Source organism: Falco biarmicus, chromosome 14, assembly GCF_023638135.1.
Source record: "Falco biarmicus isolate bFalBia1 chromosome 14, bFalBia1.pri, whole genome shotgun sequence".
Lineage (NCBI taxonomy): Eukaryota > Metazoa > Chordata > Aves > Falconiformes > Falconidae > Falco > Falco biarmicus.
Genome location: NC_079301.1, coordinates 8,398,404 through 8,426,402, shown reverse-complemented (window position 1 = coordinate 8,426,402; position 27,999 = coordinate 8,398,404). Strand labels below are relative to the sequence as shown.

The following is a 27,999-nucleotide window of genomic DNA, read 5'->3' as shown; positions in this document are numbered from 1 at the left end:
CTGGCTTGGAGTGAGGGTAGCTGCCACCTCGCATCGCTGATCTGGTGAGCAAGGGGGTATTTGGACATCGCACTCACCTCACTTCCCCCACACTGCACCATAACCTGGGACATGTAGATGATGTTTCCCATCGTTTTTATGTCCTCTCCTTCCCAGCGCTGGATGGATTCAGAAAGGATCTGCAGTTCGAGTTGTTTCCTCTTCCTCAGCTCCTGGCATTGCGACTGGGAATCACAGCAGGGCACTTTGTTAGCCAAGGGCAGGCGCAAACCCAAACCACCCCAGCAAAGACTGTTTCACCACCAGCGCTCCCACAGCCACGTGGGCTCAGGGCTGGTCACATCAAGAGAGCAGGAGAGCCTCTTTGGCTCTGGTACACAAAATTTGTTAAAAAGAATCACACCCTAGCAATTTATGAATGAATTGATACATCAAAACATCAAAGAAATTGCAAACTGCACTGAACAAACTTTTCTTTCCAAACCAGTCCTACCTCTGAGAGTACAGGGTCGCATTTTCCAAATCGAGACAACCGCAGAGTTAAACACCTCTAATTTTGCTGCCGATTAGAGAGATTCTGCCCATTTTGCCCAAACAGCAGAGTTCTATTTGCAGCAATGCAAAGTCCCCATGAATCAGATGGGTGGATATTTTCCAGCCAAAATTTGTAAACCCAAAAGCAGGACTTGGTGCAATATTTCTGCGGGGCAGCGGAGTAGCACAAAAAGAAGCTTTGAAGGTGCTGTAAATGAAAAGATTGCACCGATGCTCAGCAGCTGGGGACTGGTAGAGTTCCACAGAGCGGCCAGTCCTTCAGCAGCTTTCAGCAAGCAGAGGGCAATGCTGACTGAACAAGGACAGTCCTGCAAATTCAAGCAGAACTTGCTCTAACCAATACCTCTACCAACGAGGAAAACTGCTGCAAAGCCAAAACCAGGCTCGTTTTTCACCAGCTGCTTGTTTTTTTCCACCCCCCTGCTTCTGACAGAGATTTTCCTTCTTTCCAGCTCAGTTTCATACACTCTTTGACTATCCAGATCCGCAGAGAAGCTGCACTGGGTATAGTATGAAAACACACAAATTTGAACCAAACTGTGGGGGCTTCCTCTCCTTTTGCAACTGCTGTGTGCTTTTTGACAGCTCCCCAAGCGTCCAAACCCAGTGTTCCCGTGATGGAAATCCATATAAAATCCACAGCATTCCACCACAGTCTGTGCAGAGGCACCACTGCTAATCATGGTGGCTCCGTGGTTCCTCCCTGCCTTCCCTCAGGAGCCTCCCTGGTCCTGCCACGGGACCATGTGTCCACGGCAAGAGGCATCTCTGCCTGTCTAACCTCAAATCCGCACTGAACCTCTTTAGTTGTATCATAATTACATTCAATTACTCAACACCCAAGTACACATTTCAAGTAAAACCATCCCATCACTTACGAGCATTCCTAAAGATTAATGACACCTTGTAATTTAACTGAATTATTCCCCTATTATCTACTAGAATAAATGGAAAGGGAGATGAGTTTCTAAGTAAATGTAACATCATCGCCCTTTCCTGTTTTCTATGAACTTTGTCCTCCCCATCTTTTATCTGCGCTGCTAAGCACTGAAAACTTGCATCTGCTGCGCTGAGGAAGGAAGTTGGACCACATCTGGAGTGGTTGTAGTGAAAGGTATTCAGTGGCTACAAAGTGAGACACACTATGGCGTTTTTAATAACCGAAAAAAGCTTTGACAGGTAAAAGCTTTGTGCACATGGATGGCTTTTCCCCCTCTTTTTCATCTTGGTGCAGTAGGGCTTTGAGGGGTGTAGGAAACGCAGCTCACAGAAATAGGTTTGTTATCTCTGACTCATCCCTTCGCTGATACCTTCGCAATACCTGCAATATGGCCAATGCCTCCCAGTGCCCATGGAGCAAATCTCAGCAAAACCAAGAGCCCCTCGACGGGCTGGGAGCGTAGTAGCTCACTGCTGGCATCAGCAGCTGAGTCGGACAGCCCTGCTAACCTTTCACAGCTCGTCTCAATGAGCAAGGGGCGGTCCAGTTTCAGGTGGCAAATGCTTAGGGTATGGAAGCCAAAGGAGATGAAAGGGACCCCCCCACCACCACTACCCACGTGTGGCTTTCTGCAGCTGAGGAGAAAGTTGGAGATCCTCCGTCTCTGCTGCTGGGACCACGCAGCCAGCGTGCAATTGCCCCAGAAGGGCAGCTCTAGGCTTGAAACTCGAAATTAAGATTCTTTGTCACCCATCTTTTCCATTCCAAAAGACCTTTTTTTCTAATGAGAAGACAAATGTCAGGCTTGACTCATTCTTCATGAAATGCAGCCCTGAAATGGAGTGCTCTATTTTAAGAATTGCCACCTACCACAAGGGACTTGAAGGATGTGATGGCTTTCAAAACCTCTTCGTGATCTGCATGCGCCTCCTAGTGAAGGGAGAGAAAAATCCATCAGCCACCACCAGCAGCAGCCACCCTGTGCAGCACCCACCACCCCAGCGCACCCAGAGCTGGCAGGGTGCTGGGGGATGCAGGGCTGAGGGTGCAGGCAGCATGGGCTGCAGGAGGGGGACAAAGTCTCCCAGGTACCTTCCCCGCCACCCAGTTCAATGTGACACGGTTTAAGGCAGCTACGCAATTCATCAACACCAGTGTAATCAGTGCAAAGTGGCCAGAGCAAGAGCAGGTACGGTTTTACTTAGAACAAACTCAGCTTGCAAAGAAAATCAATCAAAACAGGCAGAGTTGCAGGGTGGCTTTCTGGTTTCACCTTCAGGAAGGAATCGTCCACTGGCATGCAAGGTATTCCAGCCATTGCCCCATCAAGCGTGCCATTTCCATGAGCATCAAAGGGATCTTCACCTCTGGGTTTAAGTCTGAGCAGAAAGCTCTTGGGCCAGGGAGGGAAATGCAGGATGCTGCCCCGTATCTATGACTGCAGCTGCATGCTAGTACTCTCCTGGCACCTCCTCCTGGATCGAGGGCCCTACATCAAAAGGTCTTCATCTTCCAGTCCTCTTGCCAAGCAAATCCTAAGGTGTCTAGGTTGTGACGGAGCTGTCCCCGTGGCTGTCAGAGGCTGCCTGGGATTGTTCACCTCTGAATCCGGGACAAGAGCTGCCCTGAACATACCTGCCCCATCTCCAGCTGCACACAGTGCAGGGAACGCTGTGGCATACATCCACATTGCACACATCCACATTGCACACATCCACGCTCTTCCCATGGCACCACAGCTTAAACTTCAACCCTGCTGATTCATGCACAAAACCCCCACTCTCAGCTTAGAAACTAAGAAAAATAGGTGATGTGTGTCCCCCCCCAAATCCACTGCTGACCCCCTAGAGAGCATCCTGCAAGGAGCATGCTGTCTGTATGGGCACAGTGGCTGCAGCCAAGCTCAGCTGTCCCTGCAGCTCAGCAAAGCCAGGTGACAGCGGGACAGGTCAGGTCTGTAGTGTGCCTACAGTGCAGGCTCTTATGCCCTGCCCTATGAAGAAAAACCCCTGGCTCAAACACAGAGGTTTTAATCCTCTGGCTGGGATGTGGATTTGAATGATCATGCCTAAGTGTGCCGAGTCATTAACTGGTAATTAATACTGAAAGGGGGAAAAAGCAAACCCACTTAAAAACAGACTGTTACTTCTGTTTTCTTCCCCTCCTGGTACAACCCCTGAGGTTTGCATCCCCGTGGCTGGAGTACACTGGCAGGCGAGTAGCAGAGCTCTACAGTCCCTGTGCGGGGGGAAATGTCCTACAGCAGATGTGACACTTGCTGAGGAAATCTCTGTTAGCTGCTCTCCCTGCTCCCAGGCACTGGCTCCTCCACCCCCGTGTCTGCGCTGGCTGCCAGGTCTCTGCCTGCCTGCACGGCTCTGCTTCCACCCAGGAGCACCAGCCTCAGGCAAGGGCTGGGGATGTGCCTGCAAGCTGCAGGAACCAGTGGCCAGGCATAGGAATCTCAAAAAATGGTAATAAAAGCACTTATTTATTTATTTCCCGCTGTGCAAATAAATACTAGTTGTAGCCTGACCTTGAACGCTGGTTTTACTTGTGCTGGAAATGGCCCATCTTTGAAGGAGCAGGGTGAAGAGCTGGCAATGCCTTCCCACAACGCCCCCCAGACCTCTCCACTGCTTTCCCACACTCCTTGGAGGGGTGGCAAGTACTTTTAGCAATGTGGTGCTCAAATACCGACAGGCAGAGATGCCTCTTGCGGCTCTGGGGGCAGCTCTTGCAGCATCAAGGGGCACAGCCTGCCCAGCAGCCCTGAAGCCCACCTACCTCCATGTGCCGCTCCAACTCCTGCAGCAGTGTCACATATTTATCCAGCCTCAGGAAGGGTTTGCTGAGGCTCGTGGTTAAGATGAGAATGCCTGGGTTGGCCGCACCCTGGCTCTCCATGAACTTCTCCAGCTCATCACTAAAAATAGAGACAACAACAACGAGGAGGGCTCGCCACCGCTGAGGGCTGTGTTTTGCTGCCTCCCCATGTTTTCCTGATGGCCAGGGCTTTGCTCCGAGCTGTGTCTTTCTAAAGACAGTCCAGCCTCCCCTCTGAGCGTCCCCCTGCTGCAAACCCAGCAGGGCAGGCAGGGACCTGTGAGCTCCCAGCCAAGCAAGACCCTGCTCCCCAGGGATGCCGGGGAGGATGCCCGGGTGTTGGTGTGCGCAGCCTCCGGGGTACATCGGTGCTGGCAGCTGGTCCCCTGGCACAGCGAGGTGGCACAGTGCCAGGCATCTGGTGGACAGCATGGGCTGCAGAGGCTGGTGCTGTGCTGGAGGATGCTGCAGCAATGCGCTGGGACCCTGCTGGGAGCCATGACGCAGGTGTTAGCGCATACATCAACTCTGGAAAACATGGCTTGCGTGTGTCAGCACATTTGCCAAAGCTGAATCTTTGATTGATTTAAGAAAAGAGGTCAGACTGAGGAACCACATGAATGAGTCATTTACCGGAGCCAGACTTTTCGTCAGGCTGAATTAAAGCTGGATTTCAGCAGGTAAGTAAACATATTGTGAGTTCCCATTACAGAACGGGAAGACTTAAACAGTATGGCTGGGGTCCTGGCTTTCCCCATCACTGCAGCGGGGACAGATAAACTGTATTAGGGATGACACAGCTGTAGCCTTTTGGTTTGGCATGCTCAGATCCAAGTGTCTGCTCAAGTGGGACATGCTGAAGAAAGATGTTATTATGGCGATCTACCAACAACTCTGCAAATCAACCACTTGGTTGAACAGCAGCTCAGTTAATCAACTGGGTAACTCCGGGTGACTTGATGAGCACCCCCCTTTTGCAATGATGTGCCCCACACCGTAGTGCCACAGGGGAACGTAGCCCCACCTGCAGATGTGTGAGCACTGCAGCAACGGGTCACATATCATCCGGGTCCTTCAGCGAGTAAGTCATAGAAGATACTACTGCAAGGGCTGAGGTTGCCTCTGTTTTACCCAAGGCAAGAGTCCTGCATGTGCAGAGGGAACCTGTGGGACCAGCTCTGAACACAAGCAGCAGGAGTTGTCCCCAGGCTGGAGCTTAGAGGCTACGCTGAAGAGCCCAAAGCCCCAGCGGTTTTCCCAGCAGCAGGATCCCATGTTATGCCCTTGCCCTATTGTCAAAATACAGGTCAAAAGCCATACCAGGACAAGCAGTAATAAAAGTGACTTTTTAAAGGAGGGATTTCAGTCTGAATCTCCTCCTCCATCACTCACCTGTGTTGCGTGAGGACGTTGACTGCCGACGGGTGGTTAGCACAGTACGTCAGGTACAGCGAGCGGAACTGGGGCATCAGGTTCATGAAACAGCCTCCCACACGCTGCTGGTTCTCGGGGAGCCTGTGGACACCAACACACCAGCCACGAAGGTAAGCCTCTTGATCGGCACCCGGCAGCTACAGCACTCTCAGGTGTCTGCCCAGGAACTACCCACTGCACGGGGACAATCCCAGGTCACCGCATAACTGCGGCACCCAGCAAAACACCCACACCTGCCACCTGGGGAGGAGGAATACGGAGGTTCTCAGGTGGGTCTGGGTTTCTGTGGTGCAGACAGTGAGTATCACAACCCGTTATCAGCCTGGGATAAGGTGTGACCCAGCCTGTCCTGTCCCACCAGCAGAGCTGCAGCTGGGATGCGGCAGCCCACCGCAGCTGATGAGGATGTGCTGGGAAGAACTGGGTGCAATGCAGCAGTGGTCCCAATGTCTGGGCTGCCCATGAATATGAGAGCAGATGGAGAGAGAAAGAGAAGCCACACCTGAATATACTTCCAATATTCAGTCTTTTCCCCATCTCTTTTCAGCCCTTCCCAAGGAGAGGCTGGGCTAAGGCGAACACGTCTGCCAGCCTCCCCGTGGGAAACCATCACCTCTAATAATCTGCTCTTTGCTCCCTGACAATCCCCATCTTCATGCTGCCAGATCTCCCACACCACATGTGTCTGCATCTTTGGTCTAGGTACACTTTCATGTCAGGTCTAGTGATGCTCTCATTCAGCAGGTGACTTACCAGTGGAAATGTCAGAGTTTCTTCTACCCTCCCTCCTCCCAAAGCACTACCTGCCTTTCTTCAAACCTGTTATTCTCTTCTATATTTAACAAGCCTAAGACAGCAGCCAGGAGGAACATCAATGAACGTGTCTTTCTATTATTTTTAGCTGCAGTCTAACAGTTTAACAACCTCACTGCTATGGCATGAGCTTACTTTGCAACTTCTTCCAAGGCTTGGTTCAGTGTTTGCTGGAACGCAGAGATTTCTTCCATGTTTCCCAACAATGACGCGATGTCCACAGCACTGAGCCTAAGAGAGTCAAATCACCAATTAGCATCAAAGAGATGTTGCTCTCAGGAGCACCCCCATGGTATTTGCAAGCAGTCCTTCCAAAAAGGCCCAAGAATTTCTCTTTCCCCAGGTACACCATCGGACATGGGAAAACACAAAATCCATGATCTGTGAGCTACAGACCACAGCCTCCCGGAGAAGATGTCTGCTGTCAAGGATTATCTTAATTGGATTTTAATCACTTAATCACACTAATCTTCTCAGACGTTTAGCTGTCTAATAGACACAGACAGATGGGATTTCAGCCAGGGGTGGGGAGGGAGGTGTGTGCACACAGAAACAGCTTTGTCTTCAGGGATTCATTCTGTGGGTCTCCCTAGGGAAGGAGGGTCCTCTAGAGCAGCCCCTCGGGTAGGGGTTCTTTGTTCCTTGAGCGAGGCTGGATTTTCCCTAGGCAAAGCTAATGTGCCTGCTTCTCTCATCCTCCAAGCCATCCTCAGAGTCACTCTCATACCACCCTCATTTAAGCCATTTGCTGTCTACAAGGCTGAGAGCACGAGAAATATTCACAGCTGAATATCTCTCACATGATGATTTGAGGAAGGGAGGAGAGATTTAAATACAGAAGCCTTAAGACATCACTCTCCCATCTTGTGGAACTGCATGATGACTAAACATCTGCCCTCTGCCCGGGATGCCCCGGGGCTGCCCAGCCCTCCCGCAGCACGCTCAGCTGGAGGGGTCCCAGCCCCAAATGCAGCTGCACGGGCAGGGTCGCCAAGATGGCACCATTTGGAAGAGATGACGGTAAAGCTGAAGCAATAAGCAGGAGGTGAAGTTAACTGCACCAGGTCTTTTATGCCGGGTGAAACTATCAATAGGAGCCTGCCAATAGGCACCAACGCGCTGCCTGGGTAAGGACAGGATGGCACGTGCTGCCTCGGCACCACACTGGCCAGCACGGATGGAAAGCACATCGGCTTGTTTCTGCAAGTAAGCCCTGACAAAGCCCCCCTGTTGCCCCCGGCATACGGGATGGCAGCATGCTCTTCCCGAGCACGGAGGTACTCAATGCTGATGGCTGCGCAGACAGGGAAGTCACTCCTGGCTCAGCAGCAGTTTGGATTTAGCGAGAGGCAACCTAACCGCCGAGAACGTGTGTCGTCGCGCATGGAATGAAGAGATGACTAGGAGATGCGGCTTGGGCCCGAGAAGTCACAACAAGGCAAATCACAAGGGGAGAAGCCATGCAAGGCACACCGCCAGGACACATGCACGCTGGGACAGCCACGCACGAGCTTGCAGATGGGTTGGAACAGCCAGCACTGGAGCAGATGGAAAAGCCCGTCTCTAACACAGCCCAATGCCTGCACCACCACTGAGGAATAGGAAAGAGCAGAAACCTGTACAAGGTGGGCTTTTTTTCTGGTTCACAGAGAAGCTTTACAAGAAGAGCAGTAACAGTCCCTAAACATTCAAAAGCAGGAAAGTAATGAACTATGGTCGATTTTACAGGGTTCTCTCCACCTCAGATGCCCTTATATCTTACTTATCATAAGACTGGAGGGGTCTTAAGTAAGTTCCCAGAAGTGACTGTAGTTCCTTCGCATAATCTCGTTCTGTTTCCAGAATATTTTGCAACACCTAGGGTGAGAGACAGAGCACTGAGTAGATCTTTGTACTAGTGACTAGTCAAAGGAACACGACATCAGCTTCCAAGTGTGGAAAAGCACGGAAGTGTATTTTAAATCCATAAATTACACTCATTAATGCAGAACCCAAAACGCTCAGGAAAGCCCTGGGGGGTCCAATTTTGGGCTTTTACTTTGGCAACTGGGGGAGGCCTGGAAAGCAGGTGTTAAGGGCTGCTCCTTCTTCTCTGGCAAAGCATGAAGACAATGTCAGTTCAGACCTGAGTTTAGTATTTGACCCCCGAGAGGCTCATGCCTAACCCTGCATGCACAACTGGCTGCCAAGGTATGCAAACAAATGATCTGTGCATGCGTCCTGGGAGCACCGTTTGCACGAAGGCAGGCAACAATTTAAATGCAACAGTGGCCGGACCAAGGACGGCTCCTGCGGCAGCTCAAGCCAGGGCACAGCTCACTTGCACTCAAGGACGTGCCGTGTTGGGTTTGGTCCTGCTAATCCTGCTCAGCAGCCAGTTCGTCTCCAGCAGCGGGGTAGGCAAACCCACTGCCTGCACACTCCCAGTTAGCACTCCAGTTTCTCAGTGTGGATGAGCTTTGGAGACAGTGGAGGTGGTTCCCAGCTCTCTGGACATATTGTTTCTGCTTTGCTTTGCTTGAAATATATTTAGACATGCTGATGAGCACGTTTCACCTCCAGCACTGAGAGCCAGGGATGTTCACATGCAGGCATTTTAACTCTCCCACACCGCAGGGTTCGCTCTAGCCTGGACACAGCGGGAAGGTACCTGCCGCCCTCTGCCAGACCTCGCTGCTCCTGTAGCAAGGTGGTAGAGGGGGTGATGCTTCACCCCTTCTGCAGCCGCAGTTCACAGCCCGGCAGGCTGACCTGCTCCAAAGCCAAGCCCAGTTAACAAGCCAGGCTGTGAGCTGCAGCACCTGCCCCTTCTCCAAGGGAGAACACAGGGCAGGCAGCTCAGGGTGTAACATCTCCAGCCAAACCTAAGAAAGGGATCATGGATCAGAGCCCTAATTTGGCTGGCCACGCACAATGACATTCTCTCCCCATCTTTATCAACAGAAGATGGCCCTCAGTTAACGGCAGGGACTGGACCAGAGACACTGCGCTTTATTCCCCAACACTGGTCTCAGAGCTGCCACCTCTGCTATACTATCTAGTTGCCTACTTTGAGTCTCTCTCTCCTTTTGACATCTTGCAGCAACTTCCATTTGCGGTTTACTGTCTTGACAACCTTGAACCAAGGAAATGGCAACAGCTGCATTCAAATACAGAGTCACATCCCCAGTTGTTATAAATTGCTTCAATGATTTCTGAGGGAAAGAGCCAGTTCAGGAGATTAATAATATGCTACTTATTAAAATGTATGATCAGCACTTTAAAACTTACCACAGGGTAATAATTCTTTGTCAGCTGAGTGCTTTCAAGTCCTTTTAATGCTTTGGGAGAGAGTGGTTTATCTGTACAAAAAAATACATCAATAAATTACAGTGTACAACTCTCATTACTCCAGCAGGAAAAGTCACTGCTGCATCATGTCCAGCAAACAAAACTTCACCCCTGTGAATGCAAAACTTCAACGGCAGGGTTTGTTTGCCGGCTCCAGAAAAACTAGGAGCAAACCGAAGGCATGCATGGCACCGAAGGCAGCCGAGCAAGTCGCACCAGAAGCACTGCACAGCCTCTGCCAACTAACTTACAGGTTTGCTCTGAAATCCCTGGCAGTAGCCCAGTGTCTGGCACTGTTTGGAGCTACAGTGTGGCTTCACCCGGCCCACAAAATTTGGGTTTCAAAACTGGGTGTCTATCAGAAATGCTGGATACAGCATTTTGTTCCAGGTGATTCACAAAGCACTTGAAGCCAGCGCCAATCAAGACACTGAACCCTGATCCCCGCAGTCATTTGCGATACAAAATCCTTCTCTGAACGAAGGCAGATTTGAGCACAAAGCTCCCACAAACCTGGAAGTCAATTCTCATCTTCTTCTGCATTCGCTAAATCCCTGTGGATGCCTCCAGCATGGTACGCATGTGCACGTGTACACACACACACACACACACACACACACACACAAGTCCCTGCTCCACTTTTCCTTCCCTAGAGAAGCCTCTTCCCTGCCAGCAGCATGGCTTTGCCAGCTCTGCCCGCACCGGAGAGCTGTGCCGCCAGCCCTGGCCACGCTGCACACCTCGTACCGATACGCCTTTGCACCACGCAGGACAGCCGCCTCCTTGCTCCCTGCCATCACTCACAGAAGGCAATTACTTTCACACCGATAGCAAGGCAGAAGCTTGGAATTGATAAATTTAGCCCCTGGAAACCGCAGCTTAATGTATTGTCTAATTATTGCCCTTGTAGAGTTTCCTGTCACTTTCAGCTGGGAGCTCTGCGCCTCATTCAAAGACTCGGAGGAGCCTTGCTCCACGCAGCTAGTTATTTCCACCAAAGGGCACGCTTAGGACACACCGGAGGTACAGACACTGCTGAAAAACAAGTAACTCCATTTAGAGTGACACGTCTCACGCTTCGGAGGTGAGGAAAGCAGCTTCCGCTGGCTTGCAGGGAGGCGTCCCCCCGGGTGCAGCCCCTCGGCAGTGGTCCTGGGGCAGGAGAGGGTTAGCTGATGGTGCCTGCCCCCATCATTTGCAATCCAGCCATGCCTCCCGAGCAAGCAGAGACCAGGGGAGCAAACCTTCCTCCCATGTGAAATGGGTGCTGGTGAGAGGGTTTCAGCGGAAAAAGCTCTGCAGGTAAAAAAAAATCTGCCGGGCTCCTACAGTCAGGATCAATTGGAGTCTTGCCCTTTGCTTCAATGAGGTGCCGTTATTTCATGCAGCTCCCATATGATTTTCCCCATAGGACTGAAATCTGATCTCCTTTTTTTGAAACATTTCTCTTCTCCACTCACTGACTTAATTAGCGATTCCTGGGTTGTGCCAGACAAGCCTTCAATCTCTGCTGCAATGTCCTGCTCCAGCTCAGACATCATTTCCCAGAGGGAAACGGTGGGAGATGAGATATCCTAACAATGATTTTTTCACTTAGAATTAAATAAAATCTGGCCTAATTCTGAGCGCTCACTAATTTTATTCTTCCCTCCTTTGCTTTTTCACTTGCAAGCATGGCAGCGAGGATGTCTAACGGGTTGTACATATTGCAGCCACTTTGCAGGCTGCTGCTGATGTCCCACATGTCTGAGGCCAGGGCTGATCCTGAGCCATGAAACCAGCACTGAGCGTAGAACTGGTCTCTGCGCAGGGTAAGCCCTCAAGGTGCATTAAGGAATTAAGTTGGATTTTGTAAAAAACCAAGTTTACTGTCACACAACGGCCTCAGAAGCACAACGGGGTGAGCTGCTTGAATGGATATGTAACACTACAGGGCAGTCAGCCAGGGGCATGCCTCGTGTCATCACCACCCCACATCTGGTTAGAATCACACTGCAGAAAACATGAAGGACACTCAAGACAAAGCTCAATAAAGGCAGATGTCATCAGATGGACCGTCCCCTCCCTCTTCCCTTCTCATTATCGTAGCAGAAGACGCATCTGGGGGAAAACGTACTGTGTGAAATCAGCCACCACGACAGGCAAAACCAGGGAACCATTCCCTGCGGCCACCTAGTTTTTGTTGGTTTCCTCACTGTGACCACGAGCACCCGTTCCACTGCCACCAGAAATGGCAGGATCAAACACAAATACAGCGCCTGACCGAGGTCTCTAACAAAAAGCTAATTCTTTGCCCAGACACTGGAACGACCTGGCAGCTCCCCAGGACAAAGGGGACCCACACAGCCATCTCCAGCCTCATCCTCCGGCAACGTCCCCGCTCCTGCGTGGCTGGGGGGAGCCATCAAAAGGCACGATGCGCTGGGGAAGAGGGTGAAGCAGCTCTCAAACAACTCATGCGAAAGACTAGGCTTTACCCTTCTGGCCTTGTTCATCCTTCCATTAGTCCTGCTGCTTTAAGGACACAAACGGTCCTTACTAAATAGCAGCAATTTCCCAAAGGCACAAGGATCTACGCTGCATTATACCGCTGTCATTCAATCAGCCCTTGAAAGCAATTTGCTTACCGGTGGATTTGATTTCTCTGACGTAGTTGCTTGGGAACCAGCCTGTTTTTCCATTCAAGGTCCCTTCCCACCAGCCCCCTTCTTCAACCCGGGTGACATAAATAATGTCTCCTTTGTTAACGGAGAGTTCATCCTCATTGGTCTGCTTAAAATTGAACCTGGCCTTTACCACCAGCTGATGACTGCCATTCTCGGTCATCTCCTAAGGAAAGAAACACGGGAAAACATCACTAAATAGTCCAAAAAAGCAGAAACCACTAGGACAAGCCATTGTTGTTCTTTGTTGTGACAGCTGTTTTTTCAGTATTGCTTGTTATAACAAGCAGTAACGTCTTGCTTTTGTGCAAGCGCTCCCACCAGAGGACCACAAGGTCCCTTCCCAAGCATTAATTTCGTTTCACAGCCCAACGGATGGCAGATAAGAATCGCTCTCCTCATGTCACAGAGAGGAGCACCGCGGTTTGCAGAAGCCGCAAGACTGTCTCCAGCCGAGGCAGCAAAGCCATGATGGAGATCGGGGGAGGACAAAGCCCCCCTGGCATGCTCGACCCAGGGGTACCACTCATACCCCTCTACCCCCACAGCCACCAACCCCCTGATGAGATGTTAATTAAAGGATACCACAGGCTTGGACTGCCTCCTTAACACCCGCGCTGACTGTGAAGCTGTGCCGTTGGAGTCAGTGTGGGGACCTCCAGCCACAGAGCTAAGAGACGACAGATGTGCACATGGCCCTTTTGACGGCTGATCTGGTGAGGCAAAAACAACATCTGAGTTTTACCCGTCTGTCCACCATCCCTCTGCATCACAGCAAAGCAAAGAGTAAAGCCTATAAAGAAAACAAGAACAGGGCACAACAGCTGAAAGAGCATCTATCAGAGCAAGAGAGCAAGTGCTCTGCATCTCCAGTGCGGGTACTCCTAGTCAACAGCAAGGATGGTTTTGCTGGGCTGGGTTAACCCTTCCATGCTGGAAGAAGTTGATTTGCATCCCACGGCACTCCCAGGTTATGCCACCTCTGCAGCCACACATCCACCCACAGTATTTTTTTTTTAAATCCCCCTCAAAACTGTAGAAAATTAGAATAATTCTCAGCCCAATGCTGTCCAACTGTGAATGTTTCTGGTAAGCACTGTTGAAGGTGTTTCGAAGTTTAGCTCGCAAGTGAGCGCTCTCAGGTCACCTCCACAGCTGCAGCTTAGGGCTCCCCGCCGAGCGGGGAAGAATGCTGAACAGCTGGTCAACACAATCGCTTCTCTATTTAGATAAGTCCGCCTGGGTTCATTATACAGCTGAAAGAGGCTAGGCACAATTTTGATTACTGTTCGTGGACTGCTGCCATTAGCCATGTGAGAGAGGGATTCAGACCACGCCGAGGAAGGACAGGACTGTCACCCCCAGGAGACAGACAGCCCTCGGAAAGGCTCAGGTAGCCCCAGCAGCTCTTGGCGTTGCCTCCTTCACACGCTCGAAGCTCCTCGCTTTCTCAAACTAGTCTCTGGGCTTGTTCCTGCCACCGCCTGCCTGATGCTGGAAATAAATCAGTAATCATGAAAAACAGACATGTGTCAGAGCAGCAGCTTTGTTTCTATATTATTACTCAAAAAGCTGCCAGAAGGTAAAAAGTTTCCTGGTGGCAACCGCCCTGTGCTGAGATTGAGTCAGTGGCCTTGTCACTATGAGCAGTCCCAGCTCCTGCAGGACCTGGCAGCGCTCAGCCCCAGAATCCTGCTTGGGCGCTGCAGAGCAGCAAAACCCATGGGATCCAAGCCACCCAGTCATTCCCAGTACTTCTCTGCCACTGTACCTCACACCACGCTGTGGGACAACGCTCAGATCACCTCCCTTCTATATGCCATGGTGCTAAAATGCAACCACAGCAGATATTATAATTTCAGCAAACTGTGAAGCCCTTTTAAGATTTGCCTTGTAGATTCAAGAACATTTCTGTATTCCAGAGCTTTTGTTTTCTACCTGCAGCGTGGACCTGGCATGCCCGTGGACCTCAACAGGAGGACAGAGAAGAGTGTTTTGCAGGCATGACCGTGCAAGGTTCCCTGGGTGATGTTCGGAGCTGTTCTTTGAAAATGCTGCAAGAAGAGAGGGTGATCGAGCCACCAAGCATACGCAGGAATGAGAAAACATAAACTCTAAAGCTGCTGTTCCCCCATTCTCCTCCAGTCTGAGTGTCAACATGGAAAAATCATTCCGAAGGGGAAGTTTGGTGGGAGTTACAGGAACTCAGCTGGGCTTTCACTCTCCCCAGAGAATTTTTGTTTCAATAGAAAAACACCGCATCCTTAGATTGGGCCTGGAGCAACACAAACTGTGAGCTCCTGGAGAACAGACTTGCTTTGTCTTTCTCCAACGCCTTGCACAATAGGGACCAGGTCTATGACTATGACTTCCAGGCGCCGCTGCCTTAAAAACCCTTAACCAGACCATACCCACACACCAGTCCGCCCAGACCACGCTCCAGTGACAGACAACGCTGTCGGTAAGTGTTGTGTGCTCTCAGTGAGTCAGTTTTCTCTCTCGCCCTGCTCCTTACACAACTGCCCGATGACCGCACGGTGAATTCCCATCTCCCTGGGCTGCAGCAACAGCAAAACCCTCTGCGTGGAAAACTCACTTTGCAGACACAAAGTGGGGTTGTTTTTTTTCTCTGAAGCATCCTGATATTTGAGCAGGAGCGGTTTCGGCTGCTCCCGGCGACTCCCAGGCCAGGAGGGGTGGCTGGCTGCCAGCGCGAGATGCTCTTCCCCTGATTCCTTCTAAAAAGGGAGGGTGTAAACCGCGAGTCCAGACTTCTCCGCTTATTCAAGCCATCAGCAACAGTCCCACGGAAATGACTCGGTTACTGTAGATTTTATGCTTCTCCCTGCCCCTCCCAATCTTCCAAAGCTTTTATAAATATCTGCAGCAACCTAGAAACAAATGTAAAACTGACTTTGACAGTTTGGTAGGGAAGTGTATCATTTATCTTGCATCGTGACAGCATCCTATTTTATTCCTGGTCCAGCATGGAACACTGCTGCCATATGTTGCTTAAACTATGGTTAAAATAGCTGGGTTTTCTGCTCACATTCCTACACTATTTTTGGCAGATGAGCCTCATCTGATCCAGCCCAGCTGGTTTTCCTCCCCTGCCCTCTCTTTCAGATAAAAGCATCAAGCTCTGTGTTGCTGTTATTTGATGGACAGCTGCTGGACTCTGTCTGAGTTAATTTGCTACAAACGATGCCTCTAGTTATTTGCATAACAAGATCCACAAAGACTGAAGGATTTGAACTTCAAATGGATCCTCACAAACACATCACATTCCCACAGTGTTTCTTTATCTGTCACCTGCTTCCCTTTGCCTCCAGCAAGGGTGTTGGGATGCAGCAGCTCTGCGGTGTTGGGATGTGCAGGCATGCCAGAGCCTTGGCCATAGCAGGAACTGCAGTAGCCAGTACCAGGCTTGTCCTGATGCTCCGTTCAGCCCTCGGCCTCTGGCAAGAGGGACAAATGGGACCATCTGCAGTGGCAGTTTGTAGGACACAGGCTCCTGCTTCTCAGGAACTTGGCCAAGCCACCAAAAAGCAAACGTTTTAGGCATGTATTTATTTTACCCTGTACTTTTCCCAAGAGTGCTCTCTGACGGAGCAGCTAATTATATCACAGGCATTGCGCTTTTAAACATTTAAACAGAGAAAGCATATGTTCAAACAGATGTTTGCCATGAAAACAAGAGGATCCCAGCTTCCCTATAGCCTGTCGGTAACGTGTGCTAGAAATTATTCCCCAGCAAAGCCACGTCCCGAGCCTTGCCCAGCGACTGCAGGGGTGAGCTGGGACACGGGTGGCTGCACGAATAGAGTGGGGGCTGTAAATAAGGGCTGTGACAATGGCACTGGCTGCCCCATTGGCACACACCCCCATCACACCCCTCCAGTCTGGCAATAGGCAAGCACAGAGGCAGAAAATTTTCTCACTCTTTTTGCTTTCAGAAAATTGAAACTAACGTCGATCATAATGTCAGCATTTGCAAAGGTTGCTCCTGGACTAGGTAACCTGCATTTTACATCCCCCGTCATAACAACCTGCAAGGGCTTTCTACATGGGGTCACCGGGTGCTGGCATTTAGGGGAGCGGTAGGAGGCTGTCAGGAGATGTGCTGCAGCTGAATTACCGTGCACTGACTTCTAGGGAACGAGCTGGCGGCAGAGCTGAGTGCTGGCTGCAGAAAGGCAGTCCAAGAACCTCGATTTCTTTACAGCAACATTATACACACACATACAGGTGTGTATGTACAAATATATACTATTCCTATGATTATAATACATTATATAGTATCAGATATATGTCGTTATTTATATAACATATACCTGAAAATTCACACAACACTCATGTGTAAGTATAGTATATATTTTATATACATCTGATTTTATAAAACCTGGCATCAGAACAGAAGAGAACAGAAAAGAGGGAAAAGGGAGAAAACGGTCCAGTCCCAGCAATGAAGTTGTTCCATTGAACAACCTGAGCAGCCTCTGTACTAGCAGAAGAGAACCCAAAAGCAAAAACTAAGTTGAAAGAGAACTGAAAGAACCGAGAAAACCACTGCAAACCAAAACTAGGCAAAATGCAGTAAGCCGACAGAAAAAACATCCCATGACAGGAAAATCGTTGGGTTTGGGGTTTAATTTTTTTCGCTTTTAATTGCCTAAAATGTAACTTGCAAGAGGGGAATTGAACTCTTCTCTTGATGTTGGATTTTGGTGGATCAGGACTCCGTGCAAATCCACTTGTATGACAGGGGGCCATAAAAGCTTTCCACCCTGCAAACTCTTCCCAGGTCCATGCAGACCTGCTCCTCATCCCCCAGAAAAGAGACCCTGGTCCTCTCACCCCTCCCCAGAGCACCACACTGTCATCACCCTCCCTGCTGAACTTCTCCTTTCACAGCCTATGTGGACAAATATCAGTTTAAAAGAGCCTGTGGGGAACAGCTATGTATTTGGGATGGAAACAAGAGGAGCTGATTTGCTTTGCATCAGCAGCCCACTCCTGCTCCCAGGGAGGCAGGACAAGCCATCACCACCCCGATTCCCAAACCCAGGAGCCTCCTCCATGGACCAAGGGAGAGGAGAGAGAGAGAAACATCAATACAATTGACTGAGCATGTGGCAACTGTTTGTTTTGACATTCAGTAAAGATATTATGCAGATGGATCTGTTTTTCCCTTCAGCTTTAAAACGCACTATTTAAAATCTGCTATTTGCATTTTGGGAGATGCATGCTCATTTACATTGAGGCTCCTTTACGATGACCTACTTTGAGGTCCCTTAATACTGTCAAAACTGAGCAGAGGTCCCTTAGTGTAAAGCGATAACGTAGCTCTGCAAAGTGCATACAGCAACTCTGAAATGCCACGTTTAAACCCGGAGCTGGTAGAAGCGTGAAATATTGATCCCACTGTCCAGCATCAGGCATCGGTGCCATCAGCACAATCTGCTAAGCCTCCAGAAATCATCATAAACTAGGAATTACCAAAAAAATAACCCCACCCCAGCATACAAATGAGACAGAAATTGAAAAGACCACAGGAAAAAAAAAAAAAGTATTTTTCTTACCTTCAGTAGCTTTATTTACAGCTGTTAACGTACTCAGGACCTTGGAGAACTGTTCTCCGGTGTACAAATCATGTGGATCAAACACCTGTGAAAGAGGAACTTGGTCAGTTGAGCTCGAAACATCTCACTAGTGCTGTCTGAGCAGCCCACGTCGCTGGAAGGTGACAGTGAGGGTTAAGCTGCCCCTGTGTCTCTGCAGGGAAAGGGCGTTTATTCAGGGCTGACAAGTCCCATTTCCTTTATAGCGAGTGAATTCCTGGGGCGCAGGTGGCAGGCGGCATGGGAAGGGCAGGGGGACCCAGCAGCGTTTGGAGACAGGGAAGGAAATCAGTGCGATCTGCAGAGCAGGAACTCCTCTGAAAACCACGGAGAAGGTTATTGCTTGCCTTGAGGGAAGGAAAGATTTTGCTGCTATTTTTGTTATCGAAAGCTGAAGAGATTGAGACTGTACATATATATGTATATATACATACACATTTACTTTCCACAGCACAAGAAACATACAGAATTTTCTGCTGTTGCAGTATGGCATACATACCACATTCACATTTTTTACAGGAAGCCAAAACCAGTTATTTTATGTGCAAAAATTTCACTCTAAAGAATTGTGTGTTGCTAAGCCTCAACAGCAAAACAGATACACATAGTGAGCAAGGGCTTATTTTCTATGACTGGTAACGTGAACCTTGTACACCCAGCCCTTCAGAAATCACCACCAGCACAATGAGGGTCAATCTGAGTTTCCAAAACACTGCAATCCCCTCTAACCCCTGAGAAACGCCCTCAAATTCATATAGACTGTATAAATCCAACCATTAATGAAACAAAGACAAGCAATACAAAAAACCCCTGTTACTGGTACCACCAAGGCACTGCCTCCTAACCCCCAAATACACGTCTTGCAGAAGGAGACCACAGATCTGCAAATCCAACGAAGAGGAAAGATGCTTTTAATGCTCTCCTGGCAGACACCATCTACTTAGAAACACTTCCAATGCACTAAAGAGCGTATCCTGCTAAACAAGTACATGGGTCTTAATTACCTTTAGGGTAGTACTGCCCTTTAAAATGGCCCTTTCTTGCTTTCCACATATAGCTCCTTGAATACACTTGGCACATTTCAAATAGGAAGGGGACTGGCCTCTTCCGCAGCCCTGGATGCTCGCGGCATCTCTGCCTTTTGACAGACACATCAGTGCAGCAACAAAGTCAAACATGGGCAGTACAAGGGATGCTCTTTGTTGAGAATATATTTCAAAATTGACTCAGCCCCTGAGCACTGGGAAAAAGGCTTTACCCTAAAAGAAATTTAATCCACGCTCAGATGGGGAACAGCCTGCCATCATTACAAATGTTAAAGTCCTTAGCTCCACAGCTCTGGTCATATCTACCACTCTGCACATTTTGGGGACATCCCCACCTACCTTGGGCTGTTTCCAAGCTGATCTATCTCCTGCGCTCGCTTGGGTTTGCTCCTTGGGACCACACGGACCCCATCCCCTCTGCCAACTGGTGTGTGAACTAGTTTTCCTGCCTTGCAATTGCAGGCAGCGCTATCTGAGCATCGCCTCCAGCCCTAGGCAGCGATGTTAGAGGCTCCGTGGAAAGGGAGATGGTAACGGAGAGCCTGGGCGTGCGCTGACCCTGTTGGCAGCCGCTGGAGGATGCAACCTGGAGGATGCAAAGTTACCGTAACACGTCTTCACCCTTCTGCAGAGCAGAAGAGGAAAGTCAACAGTGAGGCTGGGATGTTTGCGTGCATGTCTCTGGTGTGTCATTTTCTCAGTCATACCCTCTTTCTTCCCCTTCAGGAAGTCCAGAAAAACAAGTCCTGCCTTGAATGAAAGGCTTTCTTTTTTTTTTTTTAAGGTACCAAAGGAGTAAAATACATCCCTGATCCTTCAGTGCACAGAATAATGCTGTAAGCTCAGAGTCAACAGACTGAAAAAGTATAGAGGAAAATGGTAACAAGAGCGATATATAAAAAAATCTAGTACAACAGCAAGCAGTAACTTTTAGGACTTTTCTGCATGGAGAAATTGTCTGGAATAGCTACTGTGGAACAATGGCTATGTGGAAAACTCTCCTGGATCAGCTACTGTAACGTAAATGCAGTCTGCAGCTTGTTCCAGAATAAATTAACCATACAAAAAAAGTCTTCATTTATGAGCTAAACATTACTTTTCCCAGCACGATCCATCCATAATTCCACTCCTAACTAAAAGACAAGCTGTAAGGCTAGAAGAAAAACAGAGGGGAGAAAGGCTTTTCTGCTCTTGGGTCATGGAAGATCCTGGTGGACGTTAAGTAAAACCCTGCTTAAATCTACGGCTGTCACCTGAGGATCTCCATTAAAATGCTTTTCCGACTTTTCATAATCACAATACTGCAGCTGCCCTGGGTGAAACGCTCTGGCTGCTCCATCGGACATCGCACCGGGAGGGAGCAACCGTGCATCGGGGGAGAGCAAGCCCCGCACCGGGGGGGGGGGGGGGGGGGGGGGGGGGGGGGGGGGGCGGTCCGTGCAAGCCCCGTAGCGCCAGCGCTCCTGCCGGGACAGCAGGGAGGCGAGGAGCGGCCGGTGCTCGCAAGGCAGCTACCAGAACACCCGGCTTTTCGGGAAGGTCAAGAAACATCCAGCCCAGGCGCACCCAGCAAGTTACCGGCCCCCCAAATCCCGGGGCCGGGCTGGGAGGGGCAGGAAGGTCGGGGGAAGCCGGGCTGCGTGTCAGCCCGAGCTGCTCCAGCGGCACAAGCCGATCCCGCCGCCAGGCAGACCCCCGGCAAACCCCCAGCTGGGGGCAAAGCCCAAAGCCCGGCGCGACCGCGACCCCCGCAAACCCGAGGAGGAAGGCTGGAGCCCACGGTCCCACGGCCGCGGGGTGCCCGTGCCCCAGGGCTGCGCCCACCGGCCGTGCCGCTGCCCGCGGCGGGAGCGGGGCGCCGCCAGCTCCGCCAAGCCCGGCGACACGGGGACGCGCCGGCGACCGGGGAGCGCCCTCGGCGGCCGCAGAGCCAGCCCTGCCGCCGGCCCCCCGAGCGCAGACGCCGCGCCGGCCCCGGTCGCTCACCGCCGGTGCCGCCATGCCCCGCACCCCGCCCGCGCTCTGGCCCTGGCGACACCAGCGCGGACACGCGTGGGTGCTGCCCGGCGGCGGTAACACCCGTGGCTGCTGCCCGGCGACCCCCCGGGGGACACCCCGCGGGACCCCCCGCAGACGCCGGAGGGGCCGGGCCCGGTGCCGCGGCGCGGTGGGTACTCACGGCGGCGGGCGGGCGGGCGCGCAGCCCCGGGGCATGGCGGCACGGCGGGCGGTGCTGCGGGCCGCGGGGCGGCCGCTGCGGCTCTGACCCGGAGCCGGATCGCGGCGCGGGGAAGGGAAGGGGAAGGGGAAGGGGAAGTGACAGGCGGCGCCACCGCCCCGCTCCGCCCCGCCGCCGGTGCCGGTGCCGGGCCCGAGAGGCCGCAGCTCCCTCCGCCGGCCGCGGGCGGGAGGCGCGGGGCGGCCCGGCGGGAGGGGGGCAGCGGGCGGGGAAGGGGAGATGGGAAGGGGAGAAGAGAAAGCGCAGGGGAAGGGAAGAGGGAAGGGAGAAAGGGAAAGGGAAGAGGGAAGAGAAAGGGAAAGGGGGGCGGGAAAAAGGGAAAAGGGGGAGAGAAAAAGGGAAAGGGAAAAAGTAAATCAGGGAAGCGAACGGAAAAGGGGGGGGAGGGAAAAAGTAAACTAGGAAAGAGGGGTAAGAGGAAAGGAAAAAAAGGAAAGGAAATAGGAAAAGAAAGGAAAAAGAAAGGGAAAGGACAAGGAAAATGAGGGGGAAAGTACAGGAAAAGAAAGGAAACCCCAGCCCATTGCAATGGCAATACAGCAGTGTTGTACCACCGAGAACGGGCCGCAGGCGAGGCACCGTTCCGCTGAGGCACGGGGTTCCCAGGGGGAGCACGTCCTCGCCGCGGCCAGCATGGTGCCACTGCTGCCTGTGCCCACCTGCCCGGGCAGCACGAATGTCCCCAGGTGCTCCAGCACGACAGCAGGCTGCGGCACGGAAAGGGAACGAAGCCCTGTACTGACATCCCGGCGCGAAGCCCGGCTGTAGGTCCCAACCCCACACAGGGGTGTCACAGACACCCACACACCTGCAAGCCTGAGGTCTCCAGGACACTGGGGCGCTCTGAATCCAGACATACCCATTTCCCAGTGCTTGTGCTGGTTGATGCTGGGCAGGAGCTCTTGTTTTGACAGTTATCCAGCTCGGAAAATGTCTCTTGGGAAGTAAGCCAAAGCAGTGCAGGCTTTGGGAGCACACGGATGGGGAGCTACGGGGGTGATCCATTTCTCACGAGCTCTCACACGCCCTCCGTCCAGGTACAAACAGTTTGGTGAAGGCTGCGAGCATCTCCAGCTGCAGAAATAGCTCCAGTTCTGCCCATGATGGCAAAGACACGCTGCAATGCTCTCTGATTGTTCTGGACAGTCAGGTTTAATCCAGCTATTGATTTATCCTGCAGATACTGTTCTTAATTCACAAAATTCAGCCCCTTGCCAGAAGTTTTTGGTTGTATTAGCAATAAAATGCTGCTGCTGCTGAATGAAGGGCTTGTGCTTCCTCAGCAGTAAAAGCTGCTTAGCTGTTGAGCTGCTGTTCTTAGGTGCACAGTGGCATCAAGAGCAAAAAGCAAAGACTAACAGTTCCCATTTGTGTTCTCAAGCAAGCTAAGCCAGGAGCTTTCTACCTGATTTTTCTCTTTCCCCATGGTCTTCTCCCTGTATCTTCTACACTAGACTCCACCTGGCTATCGGGACAGACCCTCTCGCCTTCCACTTTCCACCTCAACCCACCTGCATCCAGCTGTCACTGCCTTAGCAGAACTCATTCACTGAACCAGGTCTTCAGTCAGACACAGCTCAGAGGTTGAAGCCACAGTGTAAATGAAGCACAACCAGGTTATCTGCACCGTTCCTCAGTCCAAATCACCAAAGAATCCTCTAAGGACCCTTAAGATCCCCTCCATGTGTGGGCATGCCCCCCTAGTCCTCTGTCTCGGCAGAGCTGGACCGATAGATGCTCTTATGGATCAAATTCCAGCACTGAAAAGCAGTTGGACAATTTTACACACACTCATTGTTTCACCTCATTACAGCACTTCTCTAGTTAGAAGGTGCTGATTCCTCTGCTTGCCTTCTTTTTTAGGACTAACACATCTGAAAGCAGCAAATGTTTGCAGGCTTCAGTCCTGGGCTGAAGCTGAGGAAGAGTTTGGTTATTTATACCCTGCAATGAGATGGACTTTTCCAGCTCACATCACCAGCCTGTAAAGCTGCTGCAACTTAAATGGAGCCACCTCGAAGCAGGAAAGTCACAGCATCCTTCTCCCCCACCTTCCACGTCCAAACATTTCACTGCTCCTGTAAAACAGGAGAAGGTGCTGTCTGCCTTGCTGTGTCTTTCTTCCACTTCCGAAGACTGAGTTACCAGGACAACAAAGAAGAGTAGGAGGGGAGTACGTATGTGGAGCTCTGCAGGAGCAACCTCTTTGCACGCCTTCCCACTGGAAGAGATTGGCAAGCAGTATCCCTTCAGTGGAAGGCGGGACCTGGGTTTCAACCGAAAACTGGTGTTGGAAACCCTACCTTCCGCAATGATCACCTTCCCTGCACACTAGCAATGCCCGGTGATGTGATGTATTCAGCTCCAAACGGCAGCTGTACAAACGTCTACGGCAAAAACAAATTTAAGGCATAGAATGAAGGGAGCCCCTGCTTTGGCAAATGCAGCCATGGGATGCTGGGACAGGATGCTAATGCCATGTATGAAGTTCTCCATGCTCGAGATTCCCCAGGATGAGGCCCTTTTGTACAAGTCGGTATCCAGAGTAGAAGTTGTGAGCTCTGAATTTCCTCAGAACATCCTCTTCTGCTCACATCTGCAACATTAACAGAATCTCAAACCTTAACATGCACTTGTCAGTCTCAAGAGAGGAGAAGTGGCTCAGATCCCGTCCCAGGCTACTTCTTCATATCTAGGCAACAAGAGTTCTCCATGGCATTTGGAGAAGGGCAGAATTAGAACCGTTAAGGTTTTATTTTCAAATCCAAGGTCTGGGTAAAAGCAGCAGGGAATTCAAACATTTTAAGCCAAAAGCTTTCCTGACATTACTCTTTTCTCAGGCCAGGTTACTGGAGCAGAACAGATTTTCTAACCCTATGCTCACCTTCCTTAGACATAATAATCATTGCAGCTACAGTGCTTTTAGATCTTGGAACCAGAATGTTCTTTTGCCTGTTCTGATGCTCCAAACATGCTTTCAGAGTAAATGTGCTACCGAGAAGCCCCCTCTGAAGGGCAGCAGCCGCTCCCAAGGCAAACTAAGAATCAGGCATGACAGAGGACCACCTATAGGCATGCTGCTTGGAGTCTCTTTTGCCAAGAGGGACCAAACAGGGCTGCTTTTGGAAGGAACAGATGGCAGAGGGTTTTTCATGTCTCTTCTGGCTTTGCCTCCAGAGCACTCAGAAAAGCTGGCAACATGGGAGGCAAAGAACCAGAGGGAAGCATAAGTGCTGTCTTGTGCCATGTCTTGCTCACCATCTCATCTGTCCTACCTCAAGCATTCCTGTGCCCGAGGCTACAGAGAGGAGCCAGGAAGAAGCAAAATTCCTGTCTTCACTTGGCATTCTAGTATGATTTCATATTTTGGAAAAAAATAAGCAGAAATAATTTTCAATTTATTGCAAATTTAGTGCAAAGTTTAACCTCCACCTTCAGAGATTTGAGCTTTTATTCAGCTTTTGAGGCCTCCTTTCACAGCAACCAAGAGGGAGGCAACCGCATGAATGCTAGGAAACTTACTGAAGGGTCAGAGTATTTCAAAGATTAAGAGGGTTATAAATCAGAAGAAAAAAGAAGTCGGAAACCCTTTCTTAAATGAAAACTGAGGAAGAAGAGCCACAGGGAAGATCAGAGCAACACTCAGAGCTGGACACACAATGTTGCTGTTTCCTAGTATCTGAAAATTGTGGAGTGCATTATCGCAGAACTGGTCTTGGAAACTACGAGATGTTAAAGCACAAGAGTTGAGGACTGTACCCTTGTCCTACCTGTTAGCTGTTTAAGACTGCTATTTTTTAATATTTTCCACTACAACCATTATGATTAGTTTTCAAATAGAAAAATAAACTCTCTGAAAAAGGGAGGAAATCACACATGGCCAGTTCCAGAAGATTGGCAACACCCGATTTTTGATGTGATAGGCCTTCAGTGATTCTATATACATCCGCTCTTAAAACTGGGCTGCCGCAGCAGGCTCTGAGAAATGCATGACTAGTGAAATGGTTCTGGAATGAGCAAATTTTCATGCTGTTTAGCTAAAAAGCTGTGAAAAGAAGGAAAGCTCTTTGCTTGTTTAGACCTTCAAAGGAAAAGCGCAGGAACAGAGCTACCATGGGTTGAACTTTTCTCACTGTGGTGTATGAATATTCCATGTAATGCCCAAGGATGCTGTCCCTGCTTCTGGCAGAATTTGTCTTCAGAATGTGTTTTTTTCACAATGTTGAGTATATTTGAAATGCGACAGTGACAGCTCTTGGTTACAGGTTTCTTTTTTACTGTAGGAATTTAAGTGTGATACAAAAGTATTTACATTTTAAATCCATATGCACTTAGTAAAAAATCTGATGGCAAAATTAGCTGAACTCTTAAAGTGATTTGTTTAGACTCTGATCTCGTAAATATGAGCTATTCTTAAGCATAAGAATTAGCATATAGTAGGATCAGGATCAGCCACTGAAAAGGTGTCTTTTGACCTCATTAGGATTATTTTTATGTGTAAGGATCAACTTAATATTATGTGTAAGGATCACTTTAATATTATGTGTTTGCCAGAATCTCATGCAACTGTTGCAAGATGAAAAATACTGCAGTATTAAGAATATTTCACTTTCATATTAAAGCAAGGCTAAAACCTGCAGTCTCTTCTCTTTAATAATAAAAAAACAATGTAAACAGGTCCACACTGCTCAACTCTGTTTACACAGACCTCCTGGTATTGCTGCACATTTTTCTACCATTTAGGTTTGTCTCTAAAGACAAGAAGGAATCTGTTAAGCTCGGTTTCTCTCAATACACTCAGTTTCTAAATTCTCTGGACAAAGTATTAAATTACCCACACTCTCATTTGTGTTATTAATACACAAGATGAGGAATGACTACAGATTTCATCCCTCTGGCATCTGTCTTGCTTTCAGAAGGCTGATTAAACAAGCATGTTATGACAATAAAAGAAAGGATCCAACTTGACTTACCTCCACTTTAAGGAGTGCACAGCCTTTCAAGAATTCTTGAATATTACTGATGCAATCAGCTTCATTTTTAGGCTCCAGGCAATACTATAGAAAGAAAATCCACTGAGATCATTGCGTTACTTCCCGTCTAGCCTCTGTTCAGAAGGCCTGCATGAATATTGACATGTGCGTTTTATACTGAATTAGGGAAGCTTCTTAAGGGGGCGGATGGGGGTGGCAGGCAAGCTGTCGAAGCAGGAAGAAAGAGCCACCGGAGGAAGTGATGCATACATCGAAATGGTCGGCATCTTGTTTTGAATGTCAACATATGACAGTGCCCTAAGTGACAGTGGGAAACTGATGACCTTTAAGAACACACTGCCTTCCAACCATCACACACAAGCAAAAGATAAGGAGCTAGCAAAACTGATTTTTGCATAACAAGACTCCTGTTTTACAGGGTGGAGAACCTGTTTTTCTTTTTAATTAAACAGCTTCTCTTCTGCGTTGCCATTTCCTACCTCTCATTGGACTCCTTCCCTTTTTTTCTCCTGCAGTTACTTATCACACTTCTGGACTGTGTGAACATACGCCTTATAAAACTGTAATAGGATGTACCCACATGGCTTAAACAACTTCAGTACCAATGGATTTGTGGCCTTGCGACACTTCAGAATGGCACAGATGCAAGGTTTATTATTTATTCCTAACCTAATCCGCTTCTCTAGTATATTTCCTGACTAATGAAGCATTTTACAGTAAGAGTTCTGAAATAATTAATATATTTGGAGTTGTAATTAATGATATTTACGTAAATACAAACTGCATATCCTTCTATTCAAAACCAAGATATTTTGATCTCTGGTAGGCCCAGTATTTCCTGCCACTCAACGAACATTCATTAACTCGGCCAGCTGCAACCTTTCACTTTTTTTTCTGGATGTTGAGACAAAACTCAAAAGAACTAAAGCTACAATCGTACTTTGCCCTCAGTTAGATACTACTGAAATGTAAAAAATTTCTCTCTGTGATGCTCCTTGCTCATCTTACCAAGGAAAACTGCACCTCGAAACTATGAGGGCACTGTTTCACCGAGCAGTGCCCTGTTTCAGGCTAGCAAAGTACATCTGAAAGAGTTACCTTTTCTGCAGATCCCGGAAGAAGTCGATTAATGAGTTTACAAAGCACAGTTCCATCCTTCAGAGAAGTTTGCAGGAACTCCTCCGGATCATCTACTATTTTCTTAGGGGAATTTAGGACTCCTAATGAAATAAGCCACGTTACAATTTGTTCTTCGGGATTCATCGTGAGGAGCTCTGCCACCAGCACGGTTCTCCTGTGCAGCAGCTTGCTGGAACCCACATCCGTGATTACATCTTCCTGCCTCTGCTGCTGCTTGCAGAGCTCAAGTGTGAAACTACTTTTTTTTTTTTGCTCGGCACAGAAACTCACCAAATCTTAAGAACCAGAACTACTGTTACTCTAAGGTAATAAACATTTTAATAGAAGTTTCTCGTGCTCTGTTACTTTAAAGAGAGACAGTGAAAGATCTTTAACTACACAATTTCAACATTATTGAA

At 49.5% G+C, this 27,999-nt stretch overlaps 1 protein-coding gene across 3 annotated transcripts in view; it reads right to left on the bottom strand.

Annotated features, from left to right (window-relative positions):
- Positions 1-27,790, bottom strand: part of ARHGEF6 (Rac/Cdc42 guanine nucleotide exchange factor 6) — a 40,674-nt gene extending 12,884 nt beyond the window's left edge. The window contains exons 1-12 of one of the 3 annotated variants that reach the window (XM_056360052.1): positions 27,560-27,790; positions 26,441-26,524; positions 18,144-18,228; positions 13,147-13,274; positions 12,526-12,727; positions 9,839-9,909; positions 8,331-8,425; positions 6,704-6,799; positions 5,714-5,836; positions 4,283-4,421; positions 2,366-2,425; positions 78-224 (exon numbers count right to left, since the gene is read on the bottom strand). In XM_056360052.1, the coding sequence (XP_056216027.1) occupies positions 78-224; positions 2,366-2,425; positions 4,283-4,421; positions 5,714-5,836; positions 6,704-6,799; positions 8,331-8,425; positions 9,839-9,909; positions 12,526-12,727; positions 13,147-13,274; positions 18,144-18,228; positions 26,441-26,524; positions 27,560-27,724 (1,395 nt within the window). In that variant the 5' untranslated portion in view covers positions 27,725-27,790. Of the gene's footprint in view, positions 1-77; positions 225-2,365; positions 2,426-4,282; positions 4,422-5,713; positions 5,837-6,703; positions 6,800-8,330; positions 8,426-9,838; positions 9,910-12,525; positions 12,728-13,146; positions 13,275-18,143; positions 18,229-21,407; positions 21,542-26,440; positions 26,525-27,559 lie in introns of those variants that run through there. The other 2 variants (XM_056360051.1, XM_056360053.1) reach the window with 2 other exon arrangements.
- Between the last annotated feature and the right edge of the window lie 209 nt (positions 27,791-27,999).